General features: G+C 36.7%; 1 protein-coding gene across 6 annotated transcripts in view; it reads left to right on the plus strand.

The window, feature by feature from the left end:
* Positions 1–14,183, plus strand: part of EPB41 (erythrocyte membrane protein band 4.1) — a 223,027-nt gene that overhangs the window by 161,580 nt on the left and 47,264 nt on the right. For 5 of the 6 annotated variants that reach the window (XM_064281587.1, XM_010595142.3, XM_064281589.1 and 2 more), the window contains exons 10-12: positions 245–342; positions 2,481–2,653; positions 13,286–13,422. In XM_064281587.1, coding sequence (XP_064137657.1) covers positions 245–342; positions 2,481–2,653; positions 13,286–13,422 — 408 coding nt within the window. The remainder of the gene's footprint in view (positions 1–244; positions 343–2,480; positions 2,654–13,285; positions 13,423–14,183) is intronic. The other variant, XM_064281586.1, reaches the window with a different exon arrangement.

Below are 14,183 nucleotides of genomic sequence, written 5' to 3' on the forward strand. Positions count from 1 at the left end.
TCCTTGGCTTTTTGCTCTGGAAAAAGCCACTCTTAATGAGTGAATTCCTTTTAATAAGTAGGAAAACATTTCAAATGATATTTTATAGATATTAAATGATACAGAAAGCACTGGCAACGTTCTCTTTATTCACAGTGGCCTCTTCTGTAGCACCATATTCCTCTGGTATTGTATCATGTAGTCAGTACTGTTCACATGAGGGGACTGGAATAATACTTCGTATTTCATGTTTGTGTTTTTATAGCAAGAACAGTACGAAAGTACCATTGGATTTAAACTTCCCAGTTACCGAGCAGCTAAGAAATTATGGAAAGTCTGTGTAGAGCATCACACATTTTTCAGGTATTATTCTCACTTAAGTATTTTTTCAAGGTTAAATTACTTATGCTTGTTTCTTTTTTAAGCCTCCTACTGAAATTCTCTTCTTCCTGTGGCTGGCACTCTTTTATTTAGCTCAGGTGAGATCATCTTAAGATAGAATGAATCCAGTTCTCCCCCTTTGAGTTGAAGTGCATGCCTAATCATTCCCAAGGCATTTTTCTGCATGCAGTAGAAAAAGGGAAGAAGTAAGGAATAGGACCGTGTGTTTACTAGGGCCTCCGAGATTGCCCTGACTAACTGGAGCTAAAATCAGTCTAATGGGGGAGGCACCCTGACTTACCTCCACATATACCTGTGGGCCCCTTATACTGGAAGGTTAAAGGTGTGAAGCTGGTTGTTATCTTGGCTCTAATCAACCCCAAAAAGAGAGCACAAAGAACCATCTTTGAAGTCTAGTTGTACCAGATTCTTAGAAGTCAGAGGAAAGTTTTATTTGCTCTGTTTTTCAGGAGGGCACATTATGAACCCATTGTGTCATTTAGCAAGCATTTTCTGTTCGCTTACTCTTTGTGCAGGCACTCATTATGTTAGGTGTTGGGAGTATACCACAAGATAGTCCTAGTCCCTGTCCTTATGGAACATGCAATCTAAAATTTAGACAAGTAATTACTTGTGTTGAAAGGAGGGCCATATAGTTATCATCAGCTTGCCTTTAAAACAGTTTTTTTTTATTATGAAAAATTGCAGACATATCAAAAGTAAAGAGAATAGAATAATGAACTCCTCTTGTACCTATCACCCATTTTCAGTAATTGTCACCCCAAGGCCAACCTTGTTTCATCTATATCCCCAGTCATTCCTGCCACCAAATTATTTTGAACAAAATCCCAGACCTGATATCGTTCTGTTCATAAATAAACTTGACTCTTAACGAGTGACTTTCAAAAGAGACAACCTTGATATCTTTTCCTTCCATTTGTATTTCTATATTGTACTTAGCGCTGTAACACTATGGACAGGTAGAAAAGTCAGGGAAAATATTTCAGTTGTACATTATACCTGATTAAAGAATCTCAATTATTATCATTAAAATGTTTCTTTATGCTTCCATCATTCTCTTCCTCAAAATCAAACAGGAAAAATTTCAAAAAAGAACAAGGAAGAGTGGGAAAAAGTTATTTTGAATGTTTACTATCTATGGTATAGATTTCTGTTGCAGCCAGTGTATTTACCTGTAAATAGTATATTTAAATTCATTGCACCAAAATAAGAGGATATATTAAAATGTGATGCTCCATTACATAAAAGAAAGTAAATATTTACTACATTAAAATTAATTCTCCTAAAGGGGAAAAAATACTCCCTTTTTATAATATTTGGTGTAGCAATTTATGTATTTATTCAACAAACATTTATTGGGTCTCAAATTCATGCCAGGCACTATGCCAGTAATGAAAACACAAAGATGAATAAGTCATGGTCTTTATTTTTTACCTTTAGAGAAGTCACAGCCTCACAAGGGAAACCGGCATATAAATAGATTGTTTCAGTTCAGTATAGTAAAAGCTATGACAAAAGAGTGCACAGGGTACATACAGCATAGAAAGAAGGCAGGGTTCCTAGCTGAGTTATGATAGCACACTAAATAACCTGTTAAATAGGCTACTAGGATTAACTGAGTGCATTTGACCAAATTATTATTCTAGTAGAGCTCTGGTCTTAGACTCTGTTACTGTCCAGCCTCTTAACAGCTCCATAACCTTAAACGAGTAACTTTTCTTTTCTGAAATTCAGTTTCTTGTAGCTATAAAATGAAGAGAATATTACAGGAATGTGGTAAACATATCACAAAATAAAAGCATTTTGAAAACCATAAGACCCTATCTGTAGAGATAGTTTTTATAGAGATATAAGATGATATTAATATAGACTCCCAAGTAAATTATATTGGTTGATTTAAAAAATGACATAGAACTAAAATAATGATTGCTTGATTGGAAATTTGTTTTAGTAACTATAAGAATACTATGAGAATTAACAAAACTTTTTTTTATTATTGATTTTATTTCTAATATCACATTATGGCCTCAGAATAATGAGAAAGCATATATAATATATGATTAAAAAATATATATATGATTATTACATTTTATTTCCAGACTGACATCTACAGACACCGTTCCCAAAACTAAATTTCTTGCACTGGGATCCAAATTTCGATACAGTGGCCGGACTCAGGCTCAGACCAGGCAAGCTAGTGCTCTGATTGACAGACCTGCCCCACACTTTGAGCGTACAGCTAGCAAACGGGCATCCCGGAGCCTTGATGGAGGTTTGTATTGAACATTAAAAATTTCTTGTCTCTTGGGATTGGACTGGACGATGGGATAGAAAAAGATGCTGGTGAAGAATGAGCTTCTTGGATCAAGTAGGTACTTGAGACTATGTTGGCATCTCCTATCTGGAGGGGAGATGAGAGGGCAGAGGGGGTCAGAAGCTGACAGAATGGACACGAAAAGAGAGAGTGGAGGGAAGAAGTGGGCTGTCTCATTAGGGGGAGAGCAATTAGGAGTATATAGCAAGGTGTGTATAAATTTTTGTGTGAGAGACTGACTTGATTTGTAAACTTTCGCTTAAACTACAATAAAAATTAAAAAAAAAAATTCTTATCTCTTGTGAGGGAAAGACAAAGAAGTACAGTTATCTATCAAGAACCAGATTAAAGAATCTGAGTGGTAAAACTCAACGGGATCCTACTAATTGTCTAATTCAGTGGAGTCATCTTAAGAAATGGAGAACTGAGGTTCAAAGAGAATGGTAACTAGATCAAGGCTCCACAGCTAGGTAGTGGCAGATCAAACACCTTTATTAATTAGAATTCAGAATGTCTACCACAGAGTCAAAACCTAACACAGCTTGCTGAGCTAAAACCCTCTTGAGCATTTTTAAATAGTTGCTTATCTAATTGTTGTTGTTAGGTGCCATGGTGTTAGTTCTGACTCATAGTGACCCCATGTGCAACAGAACGAAACACTGCCTGGTCCTGCATCATCCTTACATTCCTTGTTATCATTGAGTCCATTGTTCCAGCCACTGTGCCTATCCATCTCATTGAAATTCTTCCCTTTTTTTGCTGACCCTATACCAAGCATGATGTCCTTCTCCAGGGACTGGTCCCTCCAAAGTATGAGACGATATCTCGCCATCCTTGCCCCAAAGTAGCATTCTGGCTGTACTTTCCCCAGGATAGATGTGTTCGTTCTTCTGGTAGTCCACAGTACATTCAATATTCTTTGCCAACACCATAACTGAAAGGTTTCAATTCTTTGGTCTTCCTTATTCATTGTCCAGCTTTCACATGCATATGAGGTGATTGAAAACACCATGGCTTCTGTCAGGCACACCTTATTCCTCAAAGTGACGTCTTTGCTTTTTAGCATCTTAAGGAGGTCTTTTGCAGCATATTTGCCCAAAGCAATATGTCATTTAATTTCTTGACTGCTGCTTCTATGGCGTTGATTGTGGATCCAAGTAAAATGAAATCCTTGACAACTTCAATCTTTTCTCCACCTATCATGATGTTGCTTATTGGTCCAGTTGTGAGGATTTCTGTTTTCTTTATGTTGAGGTGTAATCCATATTGAAGGCTGTAGTCTTTGATCTTCATCAATAAGTGCTTCAAGTCCTCTTCATTTTCAGCAAGCAAGGTTGTATCATCTGCATATCACAGGTTGTTAATGAGTCTTCCTCCAATCCTGATGCCACATTCTTCTTCATACAATCCAGATTCTTGGATTATTTGCTCAGCATACAGATTGAATAAGTATGGTGAAAGAATACAACCCCAACACGTACCTTCTCTGATTTTAAACCATGCAGTATCTCCTTGTTCTGTTCAAATGACTGCCTCTTGGTCTATGAACAGGTTCCTCATGAGTACAATTAAGTGTTCTGGAATTCCCATTCTTCGCCATGTTTTGTTCTGATCCACACAATCCAGTGCCTTTGCATAGTCAATAAAACACAGGTAAACACCTTTCTGGTAGTCTCTGGTGTCAGCCAAGATCCATCTGACATCAACAGTGAGGTTCTTCATTCCACATCCTCTTTTGAATCTGGCTTGAATTTCTGGCAGTTCCCTGTTGATGTACTGCTGCAATCATTTTTTTGACTTATCTTTGGCAAAATTTTACTTGCATGTGATATTAATGATATTGTTTGATAATTTCCATGTTTGGTTAGATGATCACCTTTCTTTGGAATGAGCACAAATATGGATATCTTCCAGTAGGTTGGCCAGGTAGCTGTCTTCCAGATTTCTTGACGTAGACAAGTGAACGCTTCCAGCGTTGCATCATTTGTTGAAACATCTCAATTAGAATTCCATCAATTCCTGAAGCCTTTTTTTTCGCCACTGCCTTCAGTGTAGCTTAGACTTCTGCCTTCACTAGCATCGGTTCTTGATCATATGCTACCTCTAGAAATGGTAGAACATTGACCAATTCTTTGTGGGTCAGTGACTATGTATTCCTTCCATTTTCTTTTGATGCTTCAATTTTTTCCCCATAATAGAATCCTTCAAAATTGGAACTCGAGACTTGTGTTTCTTCTTATCTAATGGGAAAGAGGAAAAGGGCCTGCCTCAACTGCCATCAGTAAAAACCAGTTGCTGTAGAGTTGGTTCTGACTATGGTGCAGTTACTTTTGTGTGTGGCCTTTCTAGCTGTGGTCTTGTGACCATGGCTGTGCAAATAAGATAATTGTGGCCCACCAAGGGAATTGGTCAGTTTTGCCTTAAAAGAGAGCCAATTCCAAAGCAGAAAGGAGAGCCCACTGCCACCAAAAAAGGAGAACCCCACAGCAGAGATTTGCAGGATGGTGCAGTGGGCTTCCCGGTGCAGGAAGTGAGAAAGCTGAGTGTCTTTGGGCAGAGACTGATGGTCAGGGAGAAGTCTATGCCTGACCCACAAATTTGGGACTTGCCAGCCTCCACAACCGTGTGAGCCATTTCCTTTATATGGTTTGTGAGTTCCATGAGACGTTGCAGTGAATTAGGGAACTCGAAGACAGGAGGGAGAGTACTGAGGCAAGAGGGAGTAGTTGATTTTAGAGACAATGGAGTGATACAGCAGCTAGGAAAAGTTAGACATTTGGGACATCTTTAACCTCTGCCTTATAGGAACCAGCTTCTTACTGACCCTTATGAAAGAAATTAGTTGTTTACCGACTCATGGCGACCCAAGTGTGTCAGAGTAGAACTGTGCTACATAGGGTAAGTGGAAGATTGGAATTCGGGTTGGTTTTATTTCAAAACTCAAATATTTATTAATTTACTACTTTGTTCAACAGTTTTTTTATACTTCTTATGTGCCAAGGATCATGAAAATGGCACAGGACCGGGCAGCGTTTTGTTCTGTTGTACATAAGGTCACCATGAGTCAGAGCCTACTGTCAACAGCAACTAACAACAACATGTGCCAAGCATTGTTCTGATCAGTGGAGATGCAGCTGTGAACATACAAACGTAGTCTCTGCTGTCATGGGGCTTATATTCTATGGGTGGAAACAGATAGTGATAAACGCTGTGAAGAAAATAAAACAGGGTACCAGGACAGAGAGTGTTTGGGGAACTTTTTCATATTAGGTGATCCAGTCTAAATTTATAAGGTTCCTCTGAGGAACTTCATTTGAGCTGAGTCCTGAATTATGAGAAGGAACCAGCCATCCCAAAATCTGGCAGAAGAACATTCCAGGAGGGGGAGAAGCAAGTACAAAGACCTTGAGGTAGAAATGAACTTGGCATGTGCCTAGATCAGTGCCGTCCCTTTGAACTTTCTGTGCTGATGGAAATCTTCTATTCTGTGCTGTTCAGTTCAGTAGCCAGGAGTCAAATGTGGCCAGTGAAATGTGATTATGTAACTGAGAAACTTAATTTTAATAGCCATAAGCAGCTATAGCTCCCACATTGGACAGCACAGGTTGAGACATATTGGACAGCACAGTGAATGAATAGGAGAGGAGTACAGACTGAGAGGTCAGAGAAGTGGCAGGGACCAGATTATGTAGCACCTTGTAGGTTGAAGGAAGGAGTTTGGATTTTATTTTAATTGCAGTGAGAAGCAGTTGGACAGAGTGATAATGACAAGTTGGCAATGGAGACAGTAAAAAGTGGTCAGGAATACATTTTGGAGGTAGCACTGACAGAATTGCTGGTAAATCCAGTGTTGGAGATGGTAAGGAAAAGAAAATCAAGCTTTACTCCTAGGCTTCATCATTCAGTGGGATGGGAAAGTCTGAGAGAGGAGTAGGGTTAGGGATATGGAAAATCAGACTTTTGTTTTGGACATGCTATGTTTGATTTATGATTACTCAATTCTCATGTCTTTACCATATTTCTGTAACACCATCAGGCACCTCCTTCCTTATACAGTAAATCACCTATTTCTGGTTTACCTTAAATATTGGGAGCTATTATTTTTATCCTATTATTCAAGTGAGAATACCTGGTGAGTATTAATAAGTTTAAGTGATTTGTTCAGTATCTCACAGATAGTAAGTTGTAAAGCTGGGATAAAAACCTAGGTCCGTCTGATGGCATAACCCATGTTTTTGCCACTAAATGAAGTTTCGTAGGTAAATAAATACTATGCCCGATGTACCTATTCTTTATGATAGCACAAATGACCAAGGATTCAAATATTAATGGGCTTTGGTACCTTGAAGAAGTTAGAAAGCTTATAGAAATCGTGTCTTGACTGTCTTCATTTTTCTAGCAGTAAAAACCTCGTAGTTCAATTAAAGACTTTTTAAAAATCTTGATTTCTCTCAATTAACTAATACTGGATAGTTATGAATAAGTTCCTAGGGGGAAAAATCTCCAAAAATTTGCCCTCAAAGTGCTATAGTAATGCTTCAGATTCCAAAACAAAATCATGTAAGGCAATTCTAAAGGAAGAGCTGTTGTAGCTTTGGTGATTTTTATCACTGGTATCACAGAGTTTTTGGCGGTTGGAAAAAATATTTTGAAATTACTTATCCTAAAAAAAAAAAATAGAAGTGGAACCTGAAACCTAGATTGTCCAAAATTACATGATGTCTTAGTACAAACTTGGAACAGAATCCATATTTTTTGGTGTCCAGATCAATCTTTTTTTTCTCCCTTGATATATTCCATAATGCCTCCTTCTTTATATTTTGACAATGTTTTTTGATGTATGATCTTAACTGGTCTTAGCAATTACCACAGTACTTACTATATTATAATCACTCAATGAATAAATGTTGAAAACAAATTATTACTTTTTCCATTTAGAGGCATTGAATGTAAACTGAATTTTATGTTCTAGACTTTCTTTGTAATATTATAAATGCCTTAGAATTTCCTAGTATAACTTTGTCTCTTGGCTTGGGGGAAAAGTTCCCCACCCCCCAGATCTTCACTCAAACCCTGATGACTAATAAAGTTGAATATGTTTTCATAGTTTATAGGCCATGTGCGTATCATTTCTGAAGTGCCTGTTCAGATCTTTTGCTCATATTTATATTGGGTTGTCTGTCTTTCTTACTAGTTTGTAGAATCATATTCTGGATATGAATATTTTGTCAGATATATGTACTGCAAATGCATCCTCCCACTATGTGACTTGCTTTTTCACTCTTAATGGTGTCTTTTGATGAACAGAAGTTCTGTAGTTTAATGTAACTCAATTTATCAGTTTTTTTCTTCTCTATCATGAGCAGTTTTTGAGTCCCGTTTTAGAAATCTTTGCCTACTATGATTACTCATGAAGATATAGTCCAGTGTTTTCTTCTAAAACCTTTATTGTTTGCCTTTCATATTTAGATTTATAATGTATCTGAAATTTATTTTTACATGTGAAATGAGGTAGAGGTCAAAATTCATTTGTATTTCATTTGGATATTCAGTTGACTTAGCACTATTTATTGAAAATATTATTCTTTCCCCCACTGCATTCCAATGTCACCTTTGTTATAAATCAAGTGACCAGATATTTGGGAGTTTATTCCTGGTCTCTCTAATCTGTTTCATTGGGCTCATTGTCCTTGTGCCAATACCACACTATCTTAATTGCTCTACGTTTATGATAAGTCTTTATCTGATATTGTAAGTTCTCCAAGTCTCTTCTTCTTTAAGATTGTCCTGGCTATTCTTGGCCTTTGGCATTTCCTTATATATTTTAGAATCAGATTGTTAATTTTTACCCAAAAAAGACTTAGGATTTTGACTGGGATTGAGTTGACTCTATAGAGAAGTTTGAAAAAAAACTGATATCATTACGACATTGAATCTCCCAATCCTTGGACATAGTAAATCTCTCCTTTTATTTGTGTTTTCTTTAATTTCTCTCAATAAAGAGAAAATAGAAAACTTGCCCATCTTTTATTAGATTTACTGTTAGGTATTTGATGTCTTTTATTTATATTTACATTTATTTATATTTTAAATGGTACCTTTTATTTTGTTTTTTATTTGCTTCTTTTGTTATGTAGAAATACAATTGATTTTTCTGGTGCAACCTTGCATTTAGTGATCTTACTAAACTTCCTTGTTAATTTTAGTGGTTTACCTGTGGATTATTTTGGATATATAACCACATCAACCAAAAGTAATGATAGTTGTATTTATTTGTTCCCAACTCAAACTTTTAATTTCTTTTTGTTGCTGGCTAGCATATCCAATGTAATGTTGAATAGAAGCGGTGATAATTGGGACACTTGTCTTATTCCCAGTCTCAAGGAGAAAGCTTCAGTATGTTATCATTAAGTATGATGTTTGCTGTATATTTTGTGTAGCTATCCTTTCTCACTTTGAGCAGTATGTAATATCACTTGAAGGCTAATGTGTGCCTGACCCAAGCCATGGTATTTTCATTCACCTCCTGTGCATGTGAAAGCTGGACAATGAATAAGGAAGGCCAAGGAAGAACAGATGCCCTTGAATTATGGTGTTGGTGAAGAATATTGAATATACCACGGACTGCTAAACAGGTCTGTCTTGGAAGAAGTACAGCCAGAATGCTCCTTAGAAGCAAGGATGGTGAGACTTTATCTTACATACTTTGGACAAGCTATCATGAGAAACAAGTTCCTAGGGAAGGACACCATGCTTGGTAAAGTCAGGGGTCTGCGAAAGAGAAGAAGACCCTCAACAAGATGGATTGACACAGTGGCTGCAACAATGGGCTCAAACAGAGTAACGATTGTGAGAATGGCACAAGACTGGGCAGTGTTTCATTCTGCAGTACATGGGGTCACTATGAGTCGGAATCTATTCAACGTCACCTAACAACAATAACCCTTTATTAGATAAGGAACTTTTCTTTTATTCCTAGTTTGCTAAAAGTTTTTCTTATGAATGAATGTTGACTTTTATCAAATGCTTTTTACTTCATCCATTGATATGATAATTTTATTTTTCTCCTTTTTTTATATGATATGGTGTACTATAGTGATTTACTTCAATTATTAAACCAATTTTGCATTCTTGGAGTAAACCCAATTTGGTCATCATGTTTTTCTTTTTATATTATTTTAGGATTTTAGCAACTATTTTCATAAGAGAGATGGGCCTATAATTTTCCTTTCTTATAATGTTATGATCAGGTTTTGGTATCAAGTTTATACTTACTTCATAAAATAAGTTGAGAAGGAATCCCCCTTTTCTATTCTCTGGGAAAGTTTGTGTAAGATTGCTGTTTTGTTTTGTACTTTAGATGAAGGTTTACAGAACAAACTAGTTTCTCATCACACATTGTTCTATGACTTTTACCAAGCATGATACCCTTCTCCAGGGACTGATCCCTCCTGATAATATATCCAAAGTATGTGAGATGTAGTCTCGTCATCCTTACTTCTGGCTGCACTTCTTCCAGGACTCATTTGTTCATTCTCTTGGCAGTCCATGGTATATTCAATATTCTTTGCCAGCATCATAATTGAAAGGCATCAATTCTTCCTTGGTCTTCCTTATTGTCCAGCTTTCACGTGCATATGAGGTGATTGACTTGGATCAGACTCCTCTTAGTCTTAAAGTGTTAAAAATCTTTGCTTTTTAACCCTTTAAAGAGGTCATTTCAGCAGATTTGCCCAATGCAGTGCACTTTTTGATTTCTTGACTGCTGCTTCCATGGGTGTTGATTGTGGATCCAAGTAAAATGAAATCTTTGACAGCTATGGGAGATACCGAATTCTTAAAGTGTCCTCTGTGTGCGCAACCAAAACCTTGTTATAGCTAGCAAATGAATTAAAAAAACTGAAGAGCCCAAAACATCTTAAAAAGTAATCACTTCCCAGTGAATGTACTAAAAATTCTACACTTTATATAGGTCACTTGTATGTGAATTGTAACTCAGTGAAGCTGTTTAAAAAAGAACCAACATAGCCACTACCATGATTCTCTGTTGTGATCTGTAGTTTACATTCTCCTTATTGAGAAAAGGAAAGAAATATTGCCTCTCTCCTGGGCTTCTAGGTGATATCTTTCATTTGAATTGCATATCTGTAGGTGCATAATTAATTTTTGCCCAACAAACTCATGAAATAATACCCAGAATAAGAGAAATGCAGGAACTTAAATATATTAAAAGTTATTAATATTTGGAGTTTATAAAGCATTTTTATTTCAATTGAACATGTCTTTCCCAAGATATCATAGAGTTGATGTCTTCTACATTATATAAATAATAAAAATAAGGTTTATTAGATTGAGCTTCTTGCCCTGGGTCACACTACTGTGTGTGCCTAAAGTGAGCTCAAACCTAAGACTCATGATTCTGCTTTGCTTTCAACTGTCCGGGCTTTCTGCCTTCACAGTCAGGGCTTTTCAGTGTGATGTCATCATGTTTTTCAGGCTCTGAACTCTAACTCCTCTGTTTCTAACTCCCAGTTTCCACACGTATATCTGCTTTTCCACGTGCAGTGCAGATTGCCAGGGCTAGGAACGCTGAAGGCATAAATCATTTGGCTCTGCAGTATTAGTATTGGATTAAAACCAAGTACAAGTGGCAAAATAACACATGGTAAGAGCATGGGCTATGTTTCTATGATGCCAAGCAGAGCTGAATTAGTTCTTTGAGAGGAGGTGTGAATACACATGTATGATGATATTTAATACAACTGTGAGCAAAATATTTTGTCACATTATCCTGTGTGGTTAGATTTGGTCTGCCATCTGCCACTCTTGCATTGACTGGCTTAGAGCACCCATGAGTGGTAGGGACTTGTTAGAAGCTACAAGATTTTTTGTTGAAAGATAAAGTAGATTCTTGTGCTTCTGTTGTCTTCCCTAATTAATCCTCCAGGGAATGATTCTTCTCATTGGAGATCATTACAGGGTAATGAGCATTTCTTTCTTGGCATTATATTTGTAAAGCAGCTGTGAATTTACAATTTTTGTTCGTTCTGTTTCATGGAATTCCTTTGTTTTGCCCAATCAATCCTTACAGTTTATGAATTGAAACTTATTAGGATAAATTATATTCAATATGCTCAGTTTAAGAAGGCAGGAAAGTGTGTAATAAAAATTGTGAATACTTCCATGCAAAAGGTTAACATTATAAAGTATCAGTATATGAAAGGATAATGATCTGTTATCAGAGAAATATTAAATCATGTAGAAAAACACCTTCATTCCTAGACACTTCCAGATAAGTGAGATTTTACTGCAAAGCACATAGGCATTTTCTTTTAATTCCCAGAAAAATAAAGATAAAACTCTTAAGAAGAGGACAAGTGATTATTTTGGAGTAGCTGTCTAAAACTTGGAGCCCTGGTAGCACAGTATTTAAGAGCTGACCAGAAAGGTGGCAGTTTGAGTTCATCAGCCGCTTCTTGGAAACCCTACGGGGAAGTTCTACGCTGTTCTGTAGGGTCACAATGAGTTGGAATTGACTCAGTGGCAACGGTTTTTTTTTTTTTTTTGGTTATCTAAAACTTAGATGATAAATAGTGCAAACCATAATAACAGCTAACTCTTTGAAAAGATCAAGCTTTTATCATAACCTATATTGTTTATTTTCTCTAAAACAGTCTGTGCAGTCTCTTCCCTAAGTCAGGGTTTTGCAACCTCAATACTGTTGGCATTTTGGGCCAGATTATTGTTTGTTGTTGGGGGCTGTCTTGTGAATTGTAGGATGTTTAGCAGCGTCCTTGGCCTCTACATACTAGACGCAAGTAGCCTTTCCTTCTCCTCAGTTGTGACAACCCAAAATGTCTCTAGACATTACCAGATATCCCTGGAGAACAAAATTGCCCCTGGTTGAGAACCACTGCTATAAATGTGTTAGAGAATAGAAGCTATAATACAAATTGATAAGACTCTGGGAGAATATAGGGCAGTACCCAAAAGATTTTGTTTTGTTTAGTGCTGAGGATCAAGGTTTTGAATTCCTATTATTGTGATCAAATGATTAATTATTAAAAAGGAAACTGGTTCAAAGATTTGCCTTTACAAGCATCGAAATGTAGTTCATGTATTCTCAGAAAATCCATTTATCAAGAGATTTTGTAATCATTCCAAGGAGACTTCACAGAAGAAATCTGCCTTAATCCTTTTTTCCTAGAATATATTTTAGGCTTCTGAAATTGTCTATAAATAAGCTGGTTTTTATTCCAAAAATCTGGAAAAAATCAGAATTACCCCCTTTTTTTTTCCCTCTGTAGACTACATTTCAGGTTCTTAAAACTGCCTATACTAGCAGATTACAAGGTTAATAGTCTTGCTAACTGTTTAATAATGTAATAAGTTTCTTTTACTTTGATGTTTTTTCTCCCCAGAATTCATGAGCAATGGTACGTTTTAGCTTTTCTGTTGACGGTACTTTTAGTTTCTTGTTGCTATCAGTTACCTGGCAGCACTAATGATTTCTTTTTTACCGTAGTGACCCAGAAGTAGTACAGTGACTCTTGCCTTCACTTATCCTTCCCTTTTCCTTTTCTGATTCAGCAGACCGAAGTCCTCGGCCCATCTCTGCACCCGCCATTGCTGAGGGTCAGATCCCAGAAGGCACTGTCCCAGGTTCACAGGAGAAAACAGAAGAAATGCCTGAGCAAGTTGAGCCAGAGCCCACAGAAGTATGGAAGGTACGTTATAAGTCCAAATATCTAGATAATTCACTTTCTAATTTAGGGGATTTAACTCCTTTACCCGAAGGGTTTCAAAGCATATGATTCTTATAGAACCCTAACACTTATTTCTTTCTCATTCTTTTTGAAAGAAGACTTCTTCCATGAACCTGTAAAATATTTTAATAGAATTATGTTATAAAGACTGTAAGCTAGCCTAAAGGAAGTTTTCAGGTCATCTACACCTTGGTCCAACTTAGTATCTAAAAAAAAATGGATTTGTGAACCACCCAGTATGGTGAATTTTTATTCATCCAGAAGGAGTCTCCATATTCCTTTTTAAGAATAAGCTCTGCTGGTATAATTAAAATATAATTTGATGTGCACGTTTCCTGAGAACAAGACATCTACATGGTTGTTTCTAAAGTACATCTATATGGTTGTTCAGATCATAAGCTTGCCTTACAATGAGGGTCCTATCTATTGTCTAGGAGAGGTTATGCTGCTGAGTTGCTTAAAGTTCTGAGTTGATTATACCCACAGTCAATTAGGTATTTGGAAAAGGCACCAATTTAATTAGCAAATTTCCCAGGAGTATCAGTAATGGGACTGATCTTTTATAGTTGATAAGGTCTTTAAACACATTGAAGCCCTGATGACGTTGATGTGCTGGTTCAGATTTATTGAAGTAAAAAACTCACTGTTGACAACAGGAATTATGAGAAGCAGTCTTCATAAGAATTACATTTTTATATGTTTGTTAAGAAATTTAAAACCCT

This window comes from Loxodonta africana, chromosome 3, assembly GCF_030014295.1.
Source record: "Loxodonta africana isolate mLoxAfr1 chromosome 3, mLoxAfr1.hap2, whole genome shotgun sequence".
In the NCBI taxonomy this organism is placed as follows: domain Eukaryota; kingdom Metazoa; phylum Chordata; class Mammalia; order Proboscidea; family Elephantidae; genus Loxodonta; species Loxodonta africana.